The sequence below is a fragment of the Apis laboriosa genome, unplaced genomic scaffold (genome assembly GCF_014066325.1).
Source record: "Apis laboriosa isolate Shangri-la unplaced genomic scaffold, ASM1406632v1 scaffold4_cov146, whole genome shotgun sequence".
Taxonomy (NCBI): Eukaryota; Metazoa; Arthropoda; class Insecta; order Hymenoptera; family Apidae; genus Apis; species Apis laboriosa.
The window spans coordinates 1,180,076-1,208,042 of NW_025223501.1; the positions used below are offsets into that span (position 1 = coordinate 1,180,076).

The following is a 27,967-nucleotide window of genomic DNA, read 5'->3' on the forward strand; positions in this document are numbered from 1 at the left end:
TTTCTTCATTGATAATATCTATAATTATCCAAAAGAGAACCATATATAATTGGAAGAAGAAATTCACAGACAAGGAAAGTGAGAAATTATGGTGGAAACTTACAAAGTGGGGCGAATGGTTTCAAGACCGAACGAAAGTCGACGATCGCTGCGCACTCATAGTTAGTAGTAGGAGAACTTGAAGCGCGCGGTGATCAGTTCGAATTTAGCGTTTCGCGGCGAAACAAGTCGAATAGTCGCGTTTCGATTTTTTTGTGTGGTGTTCGTTTCTGATTGTTTGCGTCGTCGACGATGACACGCCAGTGCCAGAAAACGTGCAGGTGAAACATTATTATAAGAGGAAATATTCTGTTAACTATACTTCCGGTGTTCTTCGTACTTAGTGTTCTTCGAAGGTAATCAACAATTCACGTGGAACGACGATTTTTGAGTAACAGGATTCTGATCATTGTGAAATAAGGTTTGTAATATTTTTTTTTTAAAATATTGAAAAAAATCATATGGAATATGAGTATTTTATTTAATATTTAAGAAATTTTTAATTTTTATTTTTAATATTTTAATTATACTTTATGCTATATGTGAATAAATGTGATTCTCTAAATATTTTTTTAAATGTAATTCTTTTTATTATATAATTAGATAATATCTGTATATTTAAATTGTTTAAAACAATAATTTGAAAATGATTCTGCAAAAGTTGAATAATCTGCAAAATAATGAAGATGCTCCGATATATTATGTATATGAAATTTTTTAATATTTTTGTAAAAAAAATTATAGTAAAAATACTATATGATGATAAATTAATGAGATTTTAACTGCGAGAAGATATCTTGATTGACTAGAAATCAAAGTAAAGTAAAATTAAAGTTAAAGTTAAAAACTAAAGTTAACTATTAAATATTTTTAAATAAATATTATTTTAATCAAACTCGAATTTTTAAATTGTATTTATATAAAAAACTAAATATAAATTAAAAAATTACAAATGAAATGAATCTATTTAGAATAAACTATCATTATTATCTAAATGTTTGATTTGTTCATATTGATATTTTTTTTTTTTTTTGATAATAGATTATTTATTAAGTATTGGATTTCTATTTCAATCTCGTTAAGAGAATGTAGACTTTTACTATTTAAAAACAAACCACATCGTTTCTAACTCTGTAACTAATAATTTAACAGGTTTGCCGTTATCAAGCATAAACAGGAAACTTCCTTATTGCTACGAGAACTTTATGTTGAATTTATTCCACGTTACCCTTTCTATTATGTAATATTGAGTTCTCTCCATTTCCTGAGATCTTAAGTTTCTTAGAGATTACTTAAAAAATTTATTATATTTATTTAATACATTTTTAAAGTTTTAAAATAATTTTTATAATGATTTATAAAACATAATTGATTTTCAAAACATTCTATAATATTCTAAAATTATATATTAATTATTAATAATTTTAACTATTAATAAAATGAATGAAGAATGTAATATATTATATGTTTTTTTCAAGAATATGTTTTCTAGAATTTTTTAGAATTTTTTAGAATCTCAGAATTTTTTACTATAATTTAAAATTTTTTAAAATTCTTTATAAATATTAGAATTGTTTTTTTAGAATTGTTTGAAATCTAAAAATTTTTCAGATTCATTTTCTATAGTAATTTAAAAATTTTATTTTTTAAAGTTTTTCCTGAATCTTCTCTCTTAAAGCTTTTTAAAATTATTTTTAAGTTTTTTAAAAAATTTCAAAAATCTGAGAATTTTTTAAAAAATCCATCTCGTATAATTCAAATGTTCTCAAAATTTTGTATTTTTCAAAACTTTTCTAAAATTTTTTATATCTCAAAACTTTATATAATTTTTCAAGTCTTTATTTCAATTCAATATTTATGAATTTCCTATTTTGTTATCAATTATATATACTGTTTTTCTATAGAAGATGGTTAGTGAATCGTATCTGAACTATCATCAAGTTGCCATTACATTTAATGCACTCGATTGTTCTTGTTACGCGGCGAAGGTATGCAGCTGTTGAATGTGCGTCGCGGCGACGGGTCAATCAACCGCGGGTGTTTATATCCCCTTGAGGGACGATCCCTGTAACAAACTGTTGACCTCGGTTCAGAGGGGAACTTGCGAATCACTAAGTCGAGGGGGCTCTATTTTTATATCGTTTTTAACCTATGTCGTTGTTCGATTGGCATAAATCTCAACATTAATCGACAAAATGAGAAAAATGGAAAAATAGTAAAAAAATCATGTTTTGGTAATTCTTGAAGATATTCTTTACTAATATTAATTGAGAAAGTAAGAAAATTATTATAAATAATAGATTAAGCTATTTTTTTTTATAATTTTATTTTAGTTTTATATGTATATATATATATATATATACATATAATGTATATGTATATATGTATATACATATGTATATACATGTATATATATATATATATATATATATATATATATATGTATATATATAGTAGAGTTGTTATTTTCTACTTATTTCAAAATTTTATTTTATTTTGCATTATGAAATAGGAAGCGTGTGATCAATGTTGTTTCTCTGGAGAAAAGTCTATTACGTCGTGAACATTTAATGGCTTGCAATGGATTATGGACAATTTCATTTTTAACATCGGTTGAATGAGTTAAACGGTTCTGCGCTTGTTTTTCTAGAATGTAATTTAGCCTAAGATCTTGGATGATGAATTATACGTTTTTTTATTACTTTTGGAAGAAATATAAGTACTTCCTAAATATATTCTTTAAATCTAAATAGATTTAGAATAAATTTTCCAGAGTTTTTCAGATTAGTTAATATTATACTATAAATATTTTATATATGTTCTCATTATTAGTAAATTGATTTGTAAAATTTGCAATTATTATTTCAAAAATTCTGTAGATTATAAAAAAATTACATGATATTATAATTTATTTTTAATAAAATTTAATACTTTATAAAGATTAAAAATAAATTTTTATGAATTTAAAAAAAAGTAAATTATAAGTTTATTAATTTTATAAGTTTTCTTCCTATCTCATGTCAAAATTCTAATTATTGGTAATATTCAAGATAATCAAGTTAATCAAGTTGAATCAAGTTAAAATTAAGTTGAATTAAATTAAAATCCTGAAATTAAATTTTGTATTTAAATTCTGATTTTGTTTAAAAAGATTTTATTTCTCAAAGATCTTTTTCTATTTCATTGTAATCAAAATATAGAAGCCTAAAAAACATGAGTAATACTATTTTCTTAAGAAATAATTACAATATTCGGAAATACAGAAGAGTTTTCACAATACAAATCACTTTCACAATAAAGTATTCTCATAATCGCAACTATCGCGATTGGTTGTAAAAGACTATGGAAACAGGTGGTTAATGGCGCATAAATTTTATTCGATCGCATAAATCACTGGCAAATGACCAAAATCGGTAGAAAGTCTCCATGGTTATTGTTCCGATATTGAAATTGGAAATCATGTCGAACTTAAATAATAGCTGTACAATCTTCTGGAATTTTCTAAAAAATTCTAAAGTTTAAGCATTTATTTATACGAATAATTAATCTTATTTAGATGAATTATTATTATTTGAAAAGATTTTTTATGATATTACATGCATATATGATATTTAGTCTCATATTTCTATTTAAATCGCTTTAGATTTTTATATCTTCATTCTTATTTTTATATTTATATTTATCATTTATTAATTTTTATTTTTTAATTACAATCTATAACATGTGCTATTTTTTAAAATTATTCTAATTAATTCTTTTTACCTAGAAAAATAAATTAAAATAAAATATAAAAAAAAATAAAAGAATAAACCTATAGAAAAATATGTTTTCTTATTATGTCTTAATTCTACTCATAGACATTTGCAAAAAGGAATAAAATTCCTGGAAAGCCAAGAAAAGGGAAAAAAGGATGAAAGGAAATGAATGGTTTCTCCATTGTTACGAAAAATGAATCTCACCATTTCCCTTCATTGGAGCATGCTTTCGAACCGGAAGAGATATCAAAGAGTTTAATTTATCGATTGCAAAGAATCATCTTGATACGATATATAGTTGTTTATGATACTAGAAATAAAAAAATAAACTCAGTATAAAAAAATTCGAAAGGAAAGAGAAAAATTTGTATCTTCTATTTCTTTAATTTAAATAAGATAGTACATTTCTATTGGCTTTTGTATAATATCTATAACATGTAACACACCTGATTAGACATGAGTCATATGCTGATGATTTTAGAAACTACATTATATCAAACTGTAAGATATTTTGCACGAGCAGGATCAAAAATATGATTCTGGAAGGTTTGAGTTTTAATTAAATATAATTCATATTAAACTCTCAAGGATGAATATTACATACATCAACATATAATTTCATTTGCAATTTTTTAATTTATATTTAATTTTATTTTTTTAAGAATCTTATTATGAGAGAAAATTTTAGAATAAAAAAGATTTATAATATTTTATTCATCGATATTTTTATTTTCATTTAGATCTCATAATTCATTTCAAAGTTTGAAAAGTTATAATATATTATAATTATTTAATTTTTATTTTAATTTATGGAAATTTTTTTTATGTTCTTGATTTTTGTAGACAACTCGCGTAAAGTATTTATTACAGTAATAAATATTATTATAAATTTACAATATTAACTTATTAAAATAATTAAAAATGGAAATTATATATAAAAATTATTTAAAATAGTCAACTAATATACAAAAAGTTAAGTTGTAAGGATTAATTAATTTTTTTATTTACTATACACTAAGCAAAGTAATAACAGTATGAATACCACACGAAGCATGAAATCGATTACATCAATTATATCGATTACATCGATTATATCGATTATATCGAATAATCGATATTTTCTTTACATTCTCTTGCAGTGAAGTTCAGGTTATTAGGTGGTTATAATTAGTGACAAATGAGATTTCATTTAATCAAAAAACTTCAAGTTTCTGATTTTTAAACTATTACAACTTATTATTTTATATTGAAATAAAATACAATATTTTTTGAATACGATTACGAATTTGTTTGGTCGTACAAACTTATTTTTATCATCCTGGCTGGCTGTAGCATGCTTTGTTATCTTTATACATGTTGATCACGAGGATAACTGATTTCATGATGAAGTTCCTCCAATTAGCATGTGTGACTATTCTAAGCTATTCATACTAACATATTGATATTTTAATACTTTCTGCATAACATAAGTAAATGACTTATGAAAAGACAGGTGAAATTATTAATTATTTTTAATATATTTAATATTTTTTACATTTAATGCAAAATAATATAATTTGTATAAGCTGTAAAAACTATAAATAACATTATTTTAATTTGTCTCAACAAACGTTTAATGAAATATAGACTAATAATCAATAATTAAATATTGGCTGTGATATAGAGTAAAATATTTTATTAGTGACTCATGGAAATCTTTAATTTTTATCTTTTATTATTTAGATAAAAGAGAATAAAAAAATAGTGATTTAATATAAATAAATATCTTTAATAAATTATTATTTAATATAATTAAATATTTTTAATAATTATTTCTAATGTAAATATTTAATATTCTAATATTTTTTAGGAGATATTGAATAAATTTTAAGAAAAAAATCTATTAGTCAACTATTTAATTAGTTACATTAACATACGTCGATTTCACGTGTATATTATATCTCATTTTATAATTGAGGATTTACAAAAGGATTTTAAAAACCTCGATAGAATATGATTAATTAGAAAATATAAGAAAAAATACTAAAAATTTCTCAAACTTAAGAAAAGAAATGAGTAAAAGAAAAATTGACTTCTGAGTCAAAAAAGCAAGTGTTAAAAGAGATTTATTACTACTAACTTGTCTAACAAATCTAAATCCATCTAATCAATTTCTACAAATGTTGTACACACGCGTCTAGTTTGCATAATCGGGTTATGTCGCGAGTGTTTTAACGATCAATCCGGATATTCGATTAATGCATGCTTCTAGAAGTGTAAATTGTGAGAAAGCACGATTTTAAAGAAAGATCGATGGATTTTAATTAATTTTAATATATTATTTGTTTATATGAGTGATTGGTTTGATTTTAACTATAAAATAAGAATTTAATGATTCGAGCATGCAAATATAAATATTATATATATATATATATATATATATATACACAGATTTCATATTGAAATTATGTAACATGCACTTGAATATTATAAAAATAGAGAGATATAAATGCAATTATAATGAAACTTTCTTGAATTATTATTTATGAATGATAAATTTGATTTTTGTTGAAAGAGACATATGATTTGTAAAATGTATGTATTATATCAGAATGATATTTAATCATTAATGATAATCAATTGTGACAAAAAAATTCTTTAGAATTAAATAATTGCAAATATTTATTGTTGAAATACTATTTGAAAACCATGAATTTTATAAATAAAACTACTACTTTTATAGTAGTATAAGATGTTAAATAAATGTTAAATAAAACTTAATATAGTATATATTTAAATAAACTAAAAAAAATTATGAATGCAGAAATTAAGAAGAATGAGATAATTACACAAGTGCACTGGCCCAACTAAATACTTGCACAAAGAAATTGCTCTAATTAGGTTTAATTAACACTTATTCTTTCACAATAGACAATTCAATTGTTTGATATACTTTAAAAGTATTTTATTATTTCTTTTTTTATGATTTCTTAATAAATCTAACTTATATATGATATAAATATAAAATTATTATGGCCATAGAAGTCTAATAAAATATACACATAGATCATAATAATAAAAAAAAAGATTATCTATTGAATAATTTATTGATAATAAGAGAATATAATTGCATGTAGTCTCTAGTAAAGAGGCATGGAATTCACGCATACGGCCTTGTTCTGATTTTTTCACGATTGACCCGTAGATTTTGCAACGCATAACGGATGATGCGAAAAAAAGGGCACGTAACTGCATAATTTTGCAGCGTAAATGTAAGAAGCATGCTTTCGAGGTCGACCTGTTCCCTTTGTATCACTATTTCTATGTATCTAATTTGAATGATATTTTTTCTTTTTTATATGGTATAAGTCGAATCAAAATTAATTTATTAAAGTATTAAAATTTAATTAAATTATATTCGAATTAAAGTCAGTGTTTAAATCTGATTAATCTAAATCTAATAGATCTAAAAATTTAGAAATAGTCTATAAATGTAAATTATATTTAAAGTTAAACCTGAATTAAATCTAAACTTTAATTTAGATTTGATTTTAAGGATCAGGAGAGAATTTAAGTTTAACAATAAATTAAATTTTGTTAGATCTAAATTTGTTTTTGATTTAGATCTATGTTGAATTTGAATTATATAATTATATATATTGATCATATAACATTAGTATTCTAATTAGTTTTTTTATAATTCTTTTGGGAATCAAAATGCATAATATTTATGGATTCAATAAATAAATTTTTTCATTTATTCTGAACGTATTCTGTCTTTCTAATTTTGAATGAATATTAAAGATCTAAATGTTATTATTAAATATTGTCGTTCATTTTGTGACACCTCATTTCGCGATCGGCTATAGATCGTAGTTTCATACTGCTTTGACGTCACGATGAATAGAGCAACGTGACTGTCATTGATAATCGAGCAGGGAAACTGTGTGCTAACAATTTTGTGTGATTAATAGCCCTTCTTCCATCAAATGTTCCATCACACAGATGGATTGTTTGGCGAAATAAAAATTTCAAGGTCTGATCAACTAATGATTAGTTTTCTTGAACATTGATCATTTATTAAAATACAATGAATTATCATTTTAATCAATAAATAAAATTAAGAAGAATTATCTCTTGAAAACAATTTTAGCAGAAAAAAAAATAAGATTTATATAATAATAATAATAACAAGATATAATATATAATAAATAATTATTATAATATGGAATATATTATATGCAGTTTTGTTCCCTTATATTTCTTTTAGAAAATCTTTCAAATCAATTTGTTTGCTTCCATGATTCCTTAAATCTACATATTTTCCATAAAAAATTCTTGTAATTATATAGATATAATCATTTTTGTTTCTAGGAATAAGAAATATATTCACCATAAAAATAAAAAAAAAAAGGAAAGAAAGTGATAGAAATAAAAATTAATTTTTCTCTTAAAATATAAAATACATAAAATATTTTATCAGAATCTATGATTTTGGCGATTTTCTAATTTGACTTGAAAATTTGACTTGAAAATGAAAATTTGACTTAGGTAAATTTCCAGATCATATAAAATATATTTAATTTTTATTTATTTCATGTTTAAAAACTATTTTTCAATTTTTAAAATATCATTTTTTCATTTTAAAAATACAATGCATTGATTTTTTTAAAGAAAACTAATTTATAAATATAAATATAAATATAAATTAATATATAACACAACATAATTCTTTTATTTCGATTCATTTATTATTCTATGAATTTTTTTTACAGGAGTTTATAATAAACACAAAGATTAAGAAAGAAAAAGAGAATTGTCAAGAATTGCAAAAGCAATTTAATTAAGATTCTTAGAAGACGTGATTTTTGCATAGTTTCAACAGTGAACAATAAAAGTAACAATTATTATTTTGTTACGCAAAACTAATGCTCCATAAAACTAAAATCTGTCATTTCCTTATCGATTTCTCATAACATTCAATGAAATTTTCTTCAATCAAACAAGAATGAAATTCAGATAGAATAAATGATATAAGAAGAAAAAATCAATGATATATTAATTGCTCTAAATCTTTCACGTAAATATTATCTTTATTTCCGACCATTAATATGATTTAGAAAAAATAAAAAATGCGAGGAAATTTCTTCGAATAATTACTTTGAAATACAGCATGTTCGTGAAATATTATTTTGTATTCCTTATGTAATATTGGATTATGTTAATGATAGATTTATATGTACATGCTGTTTGAAAGTACTTGAAAGCTTTTTAAAGTTCACAGCTATGAAGATTTTTGAATATTTTTGATCTCAAATTTTGAAAAAAATTTTTGTTGTGTTCTCGGAAAATTTAAAATACTGAAAATCCACAGAAGATTTAAAATACTAAAATTCTTCAAATATCAATGTAAGTCTTTAAAAAATTATAATGTAAGTCTTTAAAAATTCGCAGAAATTTTTAAAAAGTTATATATATTCTAAAAGATTATAAAAATCTTTTAATTTTAATGATCTTTGAAAAATTTTAAAAGCTTTTAAAAGATATTGAAAAAGATATTCAAAAAATTCTAAAAGTCTCAAAGAATTTTCATATAAATTCTAAACTAAATAAGTTTTTTTTGTTAGGATGAAGAATTGGTCACTTTTCTTCTTATTTCCTGGTCATAATTTTCTTCTTCGTTGTTTTGAAAGAATTGTTTCGTCACTGGTTGATCAACGAAATTGCGACTAGGGACGATTGTGTAACATTCATCGCACTTACTTTCGTTTCACGTAACATCCATCCATATTTGTACACGCACGAAATTGACCTAAAATCAGGTTTTAATACTTTCGCGGTCAATTAACAAACAAGTCCGCGTGGAAAACCGGTATAACGTGACGTAAATACTAGCTTGTGAAACTTACCCTCCAGGGAATTCGTTTTTTTGAATTCACCATTATTTATGAATATTTTAGAGTTAATTAAATGTTAGCGTGAGAAATTTACTTGTAAAAGATATTTTCATGAAATCTTAATTACATCAAAAGTATTTCATGTCACAAATTTAAGTGAAACAATTTTTATAATTATCATCAAAATTATTTAATACAATGATTTAATGCTTTCAAAATATATTTAAAATCAACTTGCAATATTATAATAATATTTATATATCATTAAAAAATATATTATTTAACATATTATAAAAATCACTAAATCAAAGTATTAAATAAATCTAGTTTTTACTCACTCTATTCAATATTGGACTGTCAGTAATCTTAATATTTATGAAAATTAACATTATAGGTGTTTGAATCTATACAAGAATCTTAAAAATTACATACACAATAATACTTAACAGATTGTGAAAATGTCGAGGACATTGTGCAAAATAATTTATTATCGGCCAAGGGATAGAAAAAGAATAACTACGACGTCAAAACATGAATTTCGCAAGAGAATGCGGCAAAAATCCTATATAGCTTTCCACTAGTTGTTTTCTTGCAATCTGCGTCAGCATTTTAAGTATTAGGTACGGTTTTTTCCGTAATTTTCCTCCTCTTTCCTCGAATAGTACACGCGCTGTTTATTAATTTTCCTTTATTTTTTATTCCCCTCATGTGGAAATGAGTTGTAAAGTCGAATCCAGAGAAGCAAGAAAACAGAGAGGCATCGCCGCAGTGAAGTGGCTCTTATACCTCGAAGCAAGCAACCACCGTGTCGACGAGAAAGCATAAGCCTGAGAATTTTCCATTTTTTTTTTTTTATTTATAAATGTTACTTTCGTTCTCGGCCACGTGCCAACCTGAATTTAGAATCAATTTTAATATTATAGTTTCTGGTATCTAATTTAGATAATATTTAGATCGATTGTTAACATATCATTATAAATTATTTTGCATGTACTTTCTCTGAAGATGTGAAATTGAGTTAAATATTATTTTGACAATTAAATTTATTCTCGTTACTTCAATTAAAAGAATGTAAGATCTAAAGTTTGAAGAATACTTTAAAATATGAATTAACCATTTCAAGAATACTGAATGAAATAATAGAAAAATAATAAAAAATAAAAAATGAAATAGTAGATTAATTTTTCATGATTATTTATAAAATATAAAAATATTATATTTAAGAGATAAAAATTTTAAAAGATTTGATACAAGATAATTTTATAATAATTTTATATAATTCATTAAAAATAATTTTCGAAGAAGAAAGGATAATTTGAATACGTTACAATAACGTGATCGCAATTTTCTTGTCTTGTGATGATATAATGATGATATGTTAACCCGACATTGATTCTCGAGCAAAATAATCGTCCCCTAGATGTAATCTTCACGTCGTTTCATAATTTATCAATTCATAAGTGAAGGTATATCAGGTCTAGGTAACTCTTTATCGGTTTACGTTTACCGTTACATGATACGGTTATGATTTCACAGACCTATTTTGAACTTGTTTGATTTCAATTTTAATCGATTGAAAGTTTTAGAATAAAGTTCCGGTTAATAAAATTAAGATCATAATTAATTGTGTTAACCATTATGTTAAGATTTACTATAAGAAGTTTAAACAGAATCAATCACAATTAGATAAAATTATGTCTATAAAATTTTACAAGACAATGGCATTTAGTTTTTAAATTGTAGAGTTTATTCTCTGAATTTTAATATAATTAAATTTTTAAATACATATTTAACTTTATTATTTTACTATTTTTTTTATTATATTATTTATAGATTTAATCAATAATTAGCTAAGGGATGATTATTTTAATTTTATTATATTTTGTTATATTTAATTCAAATTATCTTAATTAATTATATATAATAATTAATTAATTATCTTAACATTAAGTTACTTTATTCTACTGAATTTATTCACATTTATATAGTGTAATTTTTTCGCTAGGATCCAAAGAAAACACATATAAGATAATTTCAAAAGTTGATACCGAATGTTTTGTCGTCAGTATCACGTAACATGCAGGAATTATCGACGAATAAGATAATAATTCTCAAATATTTATAAACTGAGACTCATTTTCAATCAATGATTATTTTATAAATAAAGAATTGCGATCCATAAATATTTGGGGATTAAGAATCTTTAAATTATCTCATCGATATTTCCTTTTGTTCCACACGAGAAAATTATCTTGTATATATTCTACTATAATTAAAATAATCACCAATATTTTTTTAGGTTCCAAATTTCAATCCTCCAACCAATAATTCTTCAGATATGTTCAATGATAACAGCTCTTTGAAAGGGCAGTCATGATTACGAAGGGATATGACACAAATTTCGAGCACAAGGTCCATGGAGCGAAATCGAGTTGATATTCTCAATGCAAACTCGCGTGACCTGCGTCTCAGATGAAACAGCGTTACGAGAGATCGTTCGCATTATTTCGGTCATTTTTCAAGATATCTTTTATAATGATGGGATTTAGAATGAATATTGTACATCAAACGAAAAAAAAATTCAAGTTTAAATCATTTTCAACTGATTCTTTTAAAATAAATTTTTAATTAAAATTCTTGCGAGTTATTCTGTCTCGCATTACCTTTTATTTTTGTCCTTGAATCGGAATACGATAATGTTGGTCAATTCTTGAAAATAGGTAAAAATGGAAAGTAGGTAATGCAAGTGAAATAATTCTTAAGAATTTCGAATTGATCAAGAATTTTTTTTCAAGAATTTTTAAACTTTGAATCAGTTTTAAGATGATTTGATTTTTCTCTTTTATAAATTAAAAATAATTCGAAACATTCTAAATCTCATTCGTTTATCATTCGTTGTTATGAAGTTTTAGTGTTCCGTTCAAAGGTATTAAGGGATCGCTTAATTCTAGAAAAACAATATTTTTTTTTTATTACTTTCTTATAAAACTTACGTAAATTGATTCTACGTAACTTGTACTATCGATAGTTTCGCCAAAAAATATCAAAAAATTAGTGAAAGTATCGCAAATATGTGTTTAAATATTGGTTACGCATTTTCTACGTAATATAAATACAGTTTCTCATTTCCTTCTTACTTATCAAAAGTTATTTCTGGCGTTAGGGGTTATCTATTTAAATTTCCGTCTGGTCATTAGAGCGATTTAGTCAATTCATCGAATTGAAAGTTGAGTATCCGCTAGTAGATATCACTGCTATTTCATTGCTATCGACATTGTGATTTAATCTGATGATTATTATTCAATATATTATGTTACCACATCGGTTGACCAATCTACATTCTAATCAATTAGGCAATCCGGTGCATGTGTATCATACTATTTCACATGTGTAAATCNCACCATAAAGTTATTGATCAAACTTCTAATGAAATCTAGATTAACTTCATAATTTCATAAGGAGATAATTTTTCAAAATTATTTAAGAATGTTGAAAAATTTTAAGAAACTATTTCTTCATGCCATTTTACTTTTTTTTTTATCTATATGATGTAAATTTACTTTTAATCCAAACTCGAATATCATGAATTATTTATTATCTTCTTTCATTTATTTTGTAATATTAAATAAAGTTAATATTAATCTAAACAAAATTGAATATTATGAAATCAGTCCATTAATCTAAATCAATTAAATAAAACCGATTAACACAAATATAATTTCAAAAAAATCACTTTTCTAAAATTCTATATTTCTTTGATTGTATCAAAAGAGAAAGATGTTACATAACATTGTGAAGATTACTTTCCAAATAATACAAAATTATACAACTAGTGAAACTTGCGTAACGGCTGTTAATTAATCTGATTAAATTGGTTATGTACGCGAAGTTACTATTCCGTTGGACAACTCGAACAAAAGGTTGGATCGATTGTTATGCGATTGGTTATTCAATCGAGCGATCGAATAAGGAGCGAGTTCTGTTACCCAATGACTGGTAGGATCGGCTACTTTCTCCGTGATGAGAAGAGAAAGATGGCCATCTCAAAGATCTGTATGTTTACTATGTTGGAAACCACGTCATCGGCACCAGCCACCGTTCGAGAAGCAAGTTGGAATCGAGTGCAAGTGGTTTTAGAAAGTCGTTCACGCTCGATTCTGCCATGTCCGGAGCCAATGTCCTTCCGTTTCTACGGATAACCGCGTCTACGCTTTCGAATTTTATCGATAGTATCTTATATTTTTTCTTTGATCTTATTCTAATTTTCTTGAAAATTTTGTCGAATGAAATAATAATTTTTTTTTAAATATTCTTTTAGAAGATATTCTTTTAAAATGTTCTGAGATCACGTCAAATTATAGACATTTAGATTGAATTTTATTGATAGTATTTTGTATTTTTTCTCAATCTTATTGTAATTTTCTTTTGAAATTTTCTAGAATAAAATAACATTTCTAATATTTTTTTAGGAGGAATCCTTTCATAATTTTTTAGAATAATATTGAATTATACGAGATATTGAATTATATGAGGGAAGATATATGGGTAGCAGAAGGATGTGTGAATTAAATACAAAGTAGATCTTCCTTCAAAAATGTGAAATATGAAACGCTATTTAGATGAGATGCTGGGAAAGAATCCAAACTATTATATATGCACACGAGCTACCAAGGAAGAGTGGGAGGCACTAGACATGTGAGAATGATGAGACGCTAAGGAAGAATGTACGGTGTACTGTTACTTTATTCTGTATGCGGGTTGATGATCCAGAAAGAACAAGTTTTTTCCCGAACAAACAATGAACGTAGGACATTGATCCAGGGTATGAAATAGGAAACTTTGATCTAGAGCTACCGGTCTATTCAAGTGTATAGTATACATGTTTTTTTTTATATAAGTATTGAAAAAATTTCATCCAAATTCAATATTTATGTTAATGTAGTATATTTACATATTTGAACTGAATATTGCAAAAAATATTGTGAATGTGTGAAAAATGTTTTCCTTATCAAGTAATCGGAATTATTCCATTTCTTCGAGGTACTTGTTCTCATGTATTATGCTTTTATGTACGTATTTGCTTTTATATACGTTTTTCAACGGAATCTGAGGTAACGAGAATTGCAAGTCAATGAGTTCTCTAGAAAAGAATTGTGGATCGTTCCTTATAAGTATCTGCAACGATTTGCAATCCCTACTTGAATCCGAGGAATCGACACACAATGATGATTTCGCTATGCTAAACGCGTATTGTCATTATCTGGGTCAAGTTTTCGTCACTTTTACTCCCCGTTTTTCAATGACATTTTATTTGAATTCGTTTAACCCATTTTTCGTTTGGAATTTTTAATATCCTTTTTTTTTTCTTGATTAGGATACAGAAGAAAGATAATGATCTTGGTGTATAGCGAAAGTGGATTTCATGATAGTATGATTGGTCCGAAGAGGACGGATGTGTGCGATTTTCATCGTTAAAATTGAACACGAATTTCAGCGTGAAGACGCGGATGATTACTTAAGAAGAGGGACGGATGTCTGTGTTATTAGACTAAGTATGTTTTTCCATTGTGACATAACTACAATATCGTCATACAACTCTTGATGCACTTTGGAAAATGTTTGGTCTGTTGTCGTTGTTTAGAAATTGTGCATTCAGTTGAGTCTAGATTAAGTATAGATATGAGTATATATACATACACGAGCATTTCACTTAATTTTATTATTTAAAATCATTGATATAATCAAGATTGCATAAAAATATTTCAAAAGATAGATTATTTATTATAAATTAAATATTCCATTTGAAAAATTATCTAGATCAGTTGTTTTCCTTTACGATATTAGAAGGTATATTATAGTAATTTCGATATTAAGATTTGCAAGTGGTTGACTTTATTAATTTTATAATTCTATATTCTTATGTTCAATTTACTGTGTTTGGATATTGTGATAAGGAATTGTTTGTGGGAAATTACAATTACTGTGTATACTTTTGCGCGCATTATTTATTTATACAAGCAGGAAAAAAAAATTGATAAAATCTTGAATTCTAAAATCTTTCGTTACGCATCAAACGGACCGTGCGATGAATTTCACATATTTTATGCTTTAAATATGTGGAAAACATAAGTACTTTATTGTTTAATTTTTTTGATTTTTATTGTTATCGCCGTAAAAAAATAATATTCAAAAATAATTGGAAATATTTTATATTAAAACATTACAATTACAAATTAGAAAATTAAAAAATTAATTAAATTAAATCTTTTAAATTATATCTTTTTTAAATAATAATCTTAAATTATATCTATTTTAAATTATATCTTTTAAATTATTAAAATTAATTAAATTAAATTTTTTAAATTAATGAAAATTTCTTTTATATTGAATTTTATTTAAATTTTTGATATTTTAGAAAATGAGATGATATTTTAGAATTTTATTTAAGTTTTTGATATTTTAGAAAATGTAAATGAATTTTTCATTTAATGAAAATATATGTATATAATTATTATAATTATTGATACAAATTTTTGCACAATAGGACAGTTAAAATTAACATTATATTAATCCCAAATAATCGTTGTTCGTAATTATAGTTTTGAATTCTGAAAAACTTAATTATAATATTATTGTTCGCTTTATTTCTCTGTAATTTCTTGCGCTGTATTGTGATATAGTCTATCTTTAACATTTGAATTCATTATTTGTTTGGAAATGAATAGTACGTTTTCTATTATTTTCCCCATTTTTTAAATAATATTATGTTGAAATTATAATAATCAGCAAGTCGTATTTTAATTTCAAACAATTGATCAATATCTTCACGTATGTTTCGCGAACTAATTTTCTTTCGAATTACTGTTAGTCATCATAGAATCTTCAACTATATCTATATGGAACGAATTCAGTTATAATGTCATAGAATAGACAGACAAAGATTCATCTTTTTTTCATTTTTATTATTTATAAATAAAGTTATAAGCATTTTGTGCTTTGATAATTATAAATATCAAATAGAATTTCATCTTTCATTACATATATTTCTAATAATAAGAAATATAAATAAAATTAGATAAAAAAATTTGGAAGCATCTTCATTATCTTTTTGCAAATAATATTATAAGCATTGTATTCTCCTGATAAATATAAATATGAAATAAAATTATGATTGTATCAATAATATTTTTAGATGTGGAACAATCTGACTTGTGTGGACGATTTCTTGAACCGAGCCTTTCACAAATTAGGTCTAGTAGTTGGCCATCATCCCGGTTATTTCGTCATAGTTCCAGTTCTCCTGGCCTGCATCTGCTTTACCGGATATCAGAGGATCCATTACGAGATAGATCCGGAATACCTCTTTTCTCCGATTAATGGACCAAGCAAAACGGAAAGGGCGATTGTCGAACAGTACTTTAAAGTCAATTATAGTCACAGATTCAATCTAGGTCGCATCACTAGGCCAGGTAAGTTGGATTTGAGAAAAAGGAAGTTCCATCGAGAAACTAAAAAAATTTCATACTTTCAGTTTTAGATTTGTCAATCAGTTTTGACCTTTTTTACTCTATAATTCTTACTTCCATATTCTTCCATTCTTCTTCAATATAAAAAATTCTTTTATAATTCTTTAACTTATCAAGACTAATGACGCAATATATGCATTATGGAAATTTTCTATTTTATAGCGATCGATGCTGAAAAAAAGTTTTCTAGATATTCAATTTTTTGTTTTTGTTTTTTGTAAAACGAAAATTGATATTTGCAATCAATTTTCAGTGCGATCTCGAATATATTAAAAATATTCATTAAAAATTTTTAAGTTCCAATTGAAATATATTCGAATGATTTATATTATGATTTAATGATATATTATTACATGATCCCACGAGGAGAACAATAATGGTGATGGCGAAGTTCAAGGAGAAAGTGCTCGCTTACATCAATTACTCTGACAGTGTTTCCTTGTTTGCATTATGTGTAATTTTGTGCTGTAGAGCGATTGAACATGCAAACTGTGATTTGCTATTAGTTTGAGAACTTTCATGTTTCATTGAGCCATTGCTAATTAATCTTGATTACAAGAACATAATTAATGTAGTTTCTTATGTATATTTTACTTTTTTTTTTCCATATCAATATTTTCTTCAAGAATCTGTCTACTCGTTTGTAATTGAATATTATTTTTGGACATGATATTAGGTCGATTCGGGCATGTGATTATCACATCTAAGGATGGAAATGAAAATCTATTGAGAACAGTGGTATTCAACGAGCTCAGAGAACTGGATAAGACTATAAGAAATACGAAAGCGATGTACGAAGGAGAAGAATTTAATTATAGTCAAATTTGTGCTAGATGGTTAGACACATGCTTCAACAACGATATTCTAGATCTACATCATATTATAGAGTAAGTATCATTATAATTATAAATTGAGAAAAAATTTAAAAGCAAAGAATAATAATGGCATATTTATTGTCTTATATGTTAAAAAAGACTAGGCATTTTTAATTATGAGTGAACACTAATTTAACTGAAACTCTATTTAATCACTAAAAATCTATTTTATATTAAACAAATTAAATGGAAATTTTCTTTATTTATATATGATGCATATATGATTTTGCCAATTACTTGCAGGTATCATCCATGAGTTTGAATAGCTACCAAATATGCTCATAAGTAAGCGTCATCACGCGATTGTTTATCATAAAACATGACACATGACTTTCTAAGCAATATCTTATTTTATTTTATTTTTATAAAAATATATATATTTTAAATATTGTAAATATATTGTAAATATATATATATTTTTAAATAAATTTTTAATACATAAATATTTTTAATAATTTTATTTATATTATTATAATTTATTATGATTGATGACTAAAGCATTAAAAAAAAATACCGTGCATAAAACATATTTCATAAGGTTTCATCGTACATAGAAGATCATTATAAAATATCACTTATTTTTGTTCATGTGTCATGGCTAAAAACAAATATAAAAATATCCATTGTTCTTTTATGCAAATTGAATAAAAAATATAATAGTAGTAGGGGTCTAAGTACTCGGTAGCATTTTGCAGGTTTGTGGAGAAGAAAGAGCTCAATCTGACGTTTCCTGTCACGCTGAATCCTGTCACCTGGGATTTTTACATATTGCCGGTCTATTTTGGAGGAAGTGTGATCGACAAAGATTTAATGATCGAGTCTGTACCCTCTATGCAATTGGCCTACTTTCTCACAGCTGACAATGCTCGTCAAGATGCGATGTAAGTCGATCTCTAAAATTCTTACATCCTTTATTTTACATTTTCTATCTTATTTTTGAAATAGAGGAGCAGCCTGGGAAGAAGCATTCCTGGAGACATTGAGAAAAGTGGAAGAGGAGAACATTTTCAAACACATTACCACTGCCAGGTTTGCGTCTAGGACTTTGGAACTAGAACTGGAAGAGAACACCAAAACCATAGTGCCTTATTTTTCGAGCACATTCATATTGATGGCTCTGTTCTCTGTGGTCACTTGCATGATGACCGATTGGGTGCGCAGCAAACCATGGCTGGGACTTCTTGGCAATGTTTCCGCTGCGATGGCAACGGTGGCAGCTTTTGGTCTTTGTATATACCTAGGTGTCGATTTCATTGGTCTCAATTTAGCTGCACCTTTTCTCATGATTGGTGAGTGAAATATTATTAAACGAGATTTGTAAGCGTCAATAAGATTTGAATATAGAATTTTATTGAAAAACTGAAGAAGAATTGTAATATGATAATTAATTAGTATTCTTTGGACATAAATTCAATAGCATGCGTGTCTGTAGGATTCTGACAAAAGAATGATGTACTGCTTTTCACTAAAGTTTAGTGCACCTGCACTTTCTTTTTCCATATAATATAATCTTTATCATGCAGGAATGCTATTTAGGTTAAATAGATTCTGTAACATTATGGTTAACGAAATATTAAAAAAATAACAATGGTATTTAAAACATCAGCCATTTATTTTTAAACGTGGAATTCCCAATTAAATACGAAAGAAAAAATAAAACTGAATCATGCTAATTTCAATTTACATTTCTTAGATTACAAAAAAAACCTGTGACGCATATTTCTGCATGGAGTGAATGATTGATGAGAGGAATTATTATGTGAATTCTGAGAATGAGGTGAATAAAACCACAAATCAATATGATTCGCGTGTCTTTTTGAAGATACTTTTTTTTATCAGAGAGATTTAAAATTAAAAGGAATAAGTTCAAAATGAAAAAGAAAAATTTCACAATGATCTAACGTGTGCAATAATGAACAGTCACATTGCTTGATGATTGATACACGCAAATGCAACAGCAAAAGGGAAAAGTTGCAGCGAAATTTCCGCTTTTCACGTAAATCACTCGATGTTTGTCCTATTGCTTGACTCGTGATCATTCATTCGAACAGAGCTAGTAAACACAATTTCGCAAAAGACTTTCGTCAATGGCTATTGCGTTATGAATCATTTTCTCTAATACATATATTTTAATTGGATTATTATGTTTTTTTTAAAATAGTCATACATATGAAGGTTAACTAGAGAATAGTGTTATACACTTATATTTCGAAAATGAAAAGAGATATTTAAAAATCTAAAAATAGAAATAGAAATAGAATTCATTAATTTCAGAAATGTATGTTTATTTTTTAATATCTTTTACTATTCGTTCAAGAATAGTATATAAATTTTTTTCCAAAACAAGTTTTTTCGTTTCATGAAATATACTAAAATATTCTCGTAGTTGATTTTGAATTAAATTTTATTATTTTTGTATCACTTAATTATTTGTAATGAACATCTTTAAAATTCTTATTGATATGTAAAAGAAAATCATAAAGTGTCAAATTAGAGTTGTAGTTATTGATTATCGATATTTTATCGATACATATTAATAATAGTTTTCGATATATTTATGATATTCGATATATCTATGCAAAATATTATTAACGGATAAAAATGATTGGATTCCTATTTTTTTAATTAAAAATTATTATTAATAAGTTATTAAAAATAAATAAATTTTAATGAAAAATTATGTTGTAATTAAATTAAGTCACTTCGTATTATTGATATTTTAACAATATTTTCAATATGTAACTCAAAAAATTAATTAAATATCGTTTATTTATAAATGATCGTTAATAATATTAATATTAATAATAATTTTGAATAAAAAAAATAAAAATTCTAATTCTTCATTTTTATTTGTAATCGATGTTCTAATAATATCGATGTATCGAATTAATAACATAGCAATATTATCGATATTTATCGATATATAAAAATATCGATAATCACATTTGAATTAGATGAAAATGGCGGATGAAATTTTTAATTTTCTTTAGAATATCAAGTATTGCATGTGACGATATGATGTGCTTATCAATTTACACTGTAAAATGTATAACTTGTAAACGATTAAAATAATGAAAATGAAATTTGTATATTTGTAAAGAAAAAATATAATTATATTTTGATAACGTACGATGCTTTCTACGTTTTTTAAAATTAGAATTATGCAGAGTACATTACTTTTTCTCGAATCGAGAAATTATTAGAATACTGTGAATTTAAAATTTATTCGATCGTTAGGTGAAAAAGCATAGTTGAACTCGAACAATAACGCGGGAAAGGGTTCTGAAAATCGGTCGTCCTTGCTTGAAATTGAATAAATGCGTTTATTAGCGGTTATAAATCGCCATCCAAATGTAGACAGGCTGAATCACGAATAAGCCGGCCATTCTGATTCACTCGACGTATTAACTGCCGCCTTGTTATCACGATAATGATACCGTGGTCGTTTTTATACCGACATAAGGGGTGTTTGCGCCGACAATTCGTTCTTCGTATGATTCATCGGTGTCATGATTTATTTATTTTTTATCCCAAATAATTTATGACAAAGCGATTTAATACTCTCAATTAAGTCAATCCTTTAATTGTTCGCAGGTATTGGAATAGATGACACGTTTGTGATGCTAGCTGCTTGGAGACGAACCAGTATAATGAAACCGGTACCTGAAAGAATGGCTGCGACTCTTAGCGAAGCTGCTGTCTCGATTACCATTACTTCCTTGACTGACATGATATCGTTCTTCATTGGCATTCTCTCACCCTTTCCCTCTGTTCAAATTTTCTGTATTTATTCAGGTGTGTAAAAGATATATCGGCTAAAGAGAATTGAAAGCTAAACTTGGAAACTGATTAAGTGACATATTTTTTTTTTGTCTCAGGATTCGCCGTAGTCTTCACCTTCGTGTTTCACCTGACCTTCTTCACAGGCTGTGTAGCCATCAGTGGCTATTGCGAGCAAAAGAATCTTCATAGTGTAGTATGTTGCAAGGTGCAACCTCTCTCCAAGTCTTGTGAGTTTTTTTTATTACTCTGTTTCTTTTTTCTTAGTTAGTTTCTTAAGTTCATAATCATATCCTTTAGTAGTATTAGATCTAATATATCTTTAACGAAACTAATTAATAAATATTCACGATAAATATTCTTAAATTATCTACATGTATATATCTATCTAACATATATATATATTTTCAAATTATATATATTTAAATTTTGTTATATTTCAAATCAGTTTAACAAAATTATTTATATCTAAATAATTTATATAATACAATCTTTGAAGAAGTATATAAAAAAAATAAGAATTTTTGAATAAAGAAGGTGAAAAAGAATAAGGAAGTAGATACATGTTTTCTCGTTACATAATTGTCCAAGAACTCACGTGGTAAAAGTAAGAGTTTGGCGATCGGAGAATTCCTTTAGGTTACTACATCCAATGTAACCATTTTACACTTAAATATACTGCATATATGTATAGGTAACAAAAAATATCCCAAGAAGACGTTATCCGGAATACTTTCACGGACAGAGAATACGTATTGAACGTATCATTTGCCAGTATCTGTTTAAACTTTCATGTATTCTCTACACGACACAAAACTTTCTACATTATAGAATTTACAATTAAATCTTCGAGTTTTGGAATCATAATTGTTTATTTATTTTTAATATAATTAAAATGATGTCATTTTAAAAATCACAGAACAGATTTTTTTTTGTTAAAATTTTTTAACAATATTGCTTTATTTCTAGAAATCGATGTATGATTATTAGAAGGGAAAAGTTGTTACGAATGGTTTGCCATTTCGATCATGAAAGCCGGAAGATTCTGACTAACCGTTGTTAAGTCTCTAAAATGATTTGTAAATTGTAGTTTGATCGCATCAGGAAGTCTTTTATTATGAATGGTTATACATCAATGAAACTCTTTGATAATATTGTTATAATTGGTAAATGGCTCCCGTTAAAATTGATTATTGTGAGATTTAAATTCGGTTACTTTCTTTGTACACACATTTGCCACATGTATCTCGTTAATTTAATAAAAATTCAAGATATATCGCTTGTGGTATACCACCAGTTACGTGAGAAAAGCTAGGTTATGTTCGAGCCTCGCTAATTTGTTAGATCACCGTTCTATTACATAAACATGTCACTTTCTCTCGAGACATTGTAAACAGTTATGAACAATGTCATCTTAGTCACATTTTTACGTAATTTCTTCCTGTCACCGAAAAAAATTAGCAAATGCATCAATTTCCATTTTATTATCTATGAACCGGAATTGTCTTGCAATATTATTAAAAAATGACAAAATCAGTTCATTTGATTTTGACACAAAAATGATATATATACATATATATGCATTTATTATCCTTTGAAGTTTTTAGAAAAATCAATGCTGATTCGCCATAACTTATTACTATTGATATTACTCATTATTACAAAAGGACGTGGATTGAAAAAATTTTTTTTTATCAAGATTCATTCGAAAAAACTGTCCCAATTTTGGAAGATGATTCATCTATTTGTTTGACCGGAAATTTGGAGAACAAATTCTCGAAATTGACGGCAGAAAATTGCCTATGGAAATCACCGGCTTTACGCTGTTGTTATATAATATTGTTACATAAAAATTTTTGGTAAAGTTTTTTCTTTCAGAGAAAGGAAGTAAAAGGTGTACAGGTTCCAAGAGATCTGTGTTGCCCAATTTAATCTGATCTAACCTGATTTAACGTAATCTTAGAGAGATGGTTTTAAGAATTTTTTATTTAATACAGGTGAAACTAGATAAGTTATTCGAATTTATCAATAAAAATTGATTTGATGGAAAAGAATTGTAATTAACAATCGATAAAGGTGAACGCATCTTGGAAATTGATTATCCTCATCACGAATGCGTACTTGGAATCTTAATGTAATTAACATTGTCGGTTGGCGCGTGACATTGTACCGATGCCTTTGTTCTCACCACACAATGGCTTCATCATTCTTTTTCCCACAATGCTTAGAAGTTTCAAAGTCAATGATAATGGCTTCTTTATGAAAACACTGATTGTCCCGTATATAAACTATACATCGATTGATTTATGAATTAACAAATATCTTTCTTCTATTTTTCAGCAAACAGATCTTGGTTCTATAGAGCATTATGCACCGGGGGCGTGGATCCAGACGATCCTTATAATCCTACCGACAACCCGGAACACGGATGCATGAGTTGGTTCCGGGATTATCTGGCCGCCGCGTTGAATTGCAGACCCATCAAAATCATTGTAATTCTGATATTCGGCTGCTATCTAGCCGGCGCTCTTTACGGGCTGACAACTCTTCGGGAGGGCTTGGATCGACGCAAGCTCTCCAAGAATGACTCTTATTCGATTGTTTTCTATGACCGTCAAGATTACTATTTTCGAGAATTCCCATATAGAATACAGGTACAGAATCAGGATTTTAATCGGATTTTGTGTTAGATATTTTTGAAAGAAATTTGTGATAAGTAATGCTTGAGAAAAATATATATATATTAAAAAATATTTTAATGTAAAATTTATAAAATTTTACTTGGAATGTAAGAAATTTTTAATCGAAGAATGACAATTTTCCATTCAAATCGTTCAGGGATCGTAATCAATTTTCGAAGATTTGTCGTTCTAATAATAATTTTTTACTCGCAATTATGTCACGTGAGTGACTTTCTCTTAGAGTCCAGTCGAAGAAAAGTGACTGGCATTGCGTCAGACAGCACTATCACGATTCAGGCTACACAACGTTCGTTTAAACATTCGAAAATACCGCATTTTTTACAATCTCGATGATTACATATAATTTAATATATTTGAGGACGAGTTTTTATCGAGTCATAGAAAGATCTTAAACTCGTTAATTTCGTTTAAGTTGATTTTAAAAAAAATATCACGATTTCAGGTGGTAGTAAGCGGAGAATATAATTACAGCGACCCAGTGATTCAGGAACAGATGGAGAATTTAACTCGATCCTTGGAGGCCAGCAAATACATCAGCAGCGCTCCTATCTACACGGAGAGCTGGCTGAGAAATTTTCTCAGCTACGCCAACAACAGTGCGACCGACGTAGATATCGAAGACGAGAAAAGTTTCATCAAAGAATTAAAAGACACTTGGTTGTCCCCTAAAAGTAGCTTTTCCTTGGATGTGAAGTTCGACCCGAGCGAAGAACACATTATAGCCAGCAGATTTCTCATTCAAGCGGTGAATGTAAGCGGGACCAATCAGGAGAAAGACATGGTGAAAGAGCTCCGTCAGATTTGCGCTCAATCTCCATTGAACGCCAGCGTGTTCCATCCCTACTTTGTGTTCTTCGACCAATTCGAACTTGTTAAACCCACTAGTATTCAATGTATGGTGTTTGGTGCCCTTGTCATGATGCTCATCAGCTTCATCTTTATCCCCAATGTAATGTGTTGCCTCTGGGTTGCTTTTTGTATCATTTCAATCGAATTGGGAGTCGCTGGTTACATGGCTCTGTGGGATGTAAGCCTAGACAGCATATCCATGATTAATCTTATCATGTGTATAGGTTTCAGCGTCGATTTCACTGCTCACATTTGCTACGCCTATATGAGCTCCAAACAGAAGACACCGGAGGACAGAGTGAAAGAAAGTTTGTACAGTCTTGGCCTTCCCATAGTACAAGGGGCCACCTCTACGATCCTTGGATTAATAGCCTTGGTCCTTGCTGGAACGTACATTTTTATGGTATTCTTCAAGATGGTGTTCCTGGTGATATTTATCGGAGCCATGCACGGAATGTTCCTACTTCCTGTCTTGTTATCATTATTCGGCCCTTCATCTTATCACGATGACAAAACGGACAAAACGGATAAAACTCAACAGAGGAAGATTTCAGAGAAGGATCTAAATTGCGAACTCCAACATCCTTACGTGATTCCACATCCAACTTTGACTTATTATCATCATTCTTCCGATAAGAATTTTCAAGGCAGCCCCGCAACCAGTTTAGCTGCGTTCGACGATAGGGATCCTGGATTGGGGACCAGCGAGGACAGCAATTCCACGGAAAGTGGATCGTCCCAAAGCAGAAGAAAGGAGGGTCAGTTGGAACAAGAAAATCAAAGGCGGCACGATGTCTGCAGAAAATCCATAGGTGTCCTCTATGGAATGTCTCAGTTTCAAACCGCTTCATCACCAGCTGCACCACCTCCGGATTATTCTGGAACACTTCCAGAACCAGTTCCAAATGAGCAGGAGCGACGAGCGGTTAGGACAGTATCTTATGTAGGACCATATCCGGCTCAAAGGCCCGCGAATCAATTACACAGAGATCATAGAAGAAGTAGATCGTACCATAATCTTCATTACTCGTCGAGGTACCTGAGTGATTCGCGTTATCCTTAATGATATCTTTCAATGAAGAGTAATAAGTGTTAAACAGCCTTTGTACGGTTTGCGCAGAGAAGTAACAAATTTAAAGTTTTTCTTGGAAGGAAGTCAATATCTTGAATTTTCCTTTCTGCTCTTAGGATAATTATTGGAGATATGATTTATATATATATTTTTTTTTTTTTTTGACTATTGATTCTCTTTATGGTTGTAAATATAAATTGGTGTCTGAAAGATCAGTGAATCATTTGGTTTTTTCTTTTGTTGAAGAAAGGATCTTTTCTCGTGGAGAAAATTCCACGAGTCGTGTTCTATTTTGGAAAGAGACTTGAGTGAGTTTGGAAGAGACTATTTTTCAAGTGTAAGTTTTAAAAAAACTGTCGGAGGAACTATATCATAAAAAGTTAGAACATAATAGATAAAATTACATCAGCCTGTATTTTTAAAATCTTTTAAATCTGTTTCTTTGTGGTTAAATTAAAGAAAAGAAAAAAAAAAAAAAAGAGAAAGAATGAAAATAGATTGTAGTCGTGGAATTTTAAAAATTTAGGCTGACGCGATTAAAACTGTGAATTTGATACATTTTTACTTTGAGCTGTATGCATGATAATGAATTTTTTCTCCATTAGTTTCGTGAAAATTTTAGGATAGTAGAAATCTAACTATATCAGCAGGCAAGTGCAGTTATCGCGCACAAGTTAGTCAAAGATCGTGGAAAATAACAAGAATGATTCTTCACGATCTATGGATAGTGTGTAAGAATTAATCTGCTCAATAGAAATCAAAACCAAAACGCAACAGCAGGGAGAGCCAATTTTTTAAACACAAAATTTGAAGAATCTGTCGTGCCTTATTATGAAATATGTTCTTGATGAAAAAGAAGAAGAAAATAAAATTTTTGTGAAATAAGATAATAATTTTAATTGCACAAAAGAGAAATGAAATCAAATGGTGTCATCAAAAATTTTTACAAGCACACGTGAATCAAGTTCAATTCTCCACCAGTGTTTCTCTTCTTCGTTATTTGATCGTCCATTTGTGTTAAAATATCGTGACACATGGATGTATAGTATGATTGCAGGTCAATTTGTACGCGCAAAGGAAATAATGTTTGCTCATCTATTTTGAAAATTTTTTAACAATAGTTTGAGAAATTAGAAACTCGCATAAAAGTTTCTATTCAGAAAACAATAGTAAAGTAAAATGTAAATTACATATATTAAATGTTGGAAGAATTGCATGCTATTCTTTATACAATAGACAAGAGGATTTCAGTCTTGGTAAAAGCTTTTAATTGCATAGTATTAAAACGAATTCGATTAATTGTTAAAAAAAAAAATTGTATGCATATTTATCTATAATTTTTAAATGGATGAAATAAACGATGTATCCTGAGCGTTCAGCACAATTTTTTCTGTATAGCACTTATGCGTGGGTGTGGATGAATGAGAGGAATGTAATAAATATTAAGTATTATCAAACTGGCAGTTGCCATTGAAAAATTCTTGTAAACGAAA

At 27.2% G+C, this 27,967-nt stretch overlaps 1 protein-coding gene across 6 annotated transcripts; it reads left to right on the top strand.

Annotated features, from left to right (window-relative positions):
• Positions 1-164: 164 nt before the first annotated feature.
• On the top strand, positions 165-27,967 carry LOC122717388 (patched domain-containing protein 3). Of its 6 annotated transcripts, none has more exons than XM_043941430.1 (10): positions 165-460; positions 15,045-15,222; positions 16,863-17,139; positions 17,873-18,083; positions 18,767-18,952; positions 19,017-19,360; positions 21,666-21,866; positions 21,950-22,081; positions 24,192-24,505; positions 24,996-27,967. In XM_043941430.1, exons 3-10 carry the CDS (start codon positions 16,863-16,865, stop codon positions 26,463-26,465), a joined length of 3,135 nt encoding a protein of 1,044 aa, XP_043797365.1. In that variant the 5' UTR covers positions 165-460; positions 15,045-15,222; the 3' UTR covers positions 26,466-27,967. The 6 variants fall into 6 exon arrangements, with proteins under 6 accessions (XP_043797365.1, XP_043797366.1, XP_043797364.1 ...); XM_043941431.1 differs by lacking the exon at positions 15,045-15,222 and having other exon boundaries at positions 165-320; positions 384-460; XM_043941433.1 differs by lacking the exon at positions 165-460 and adding an exon at positions 10,557-10,599.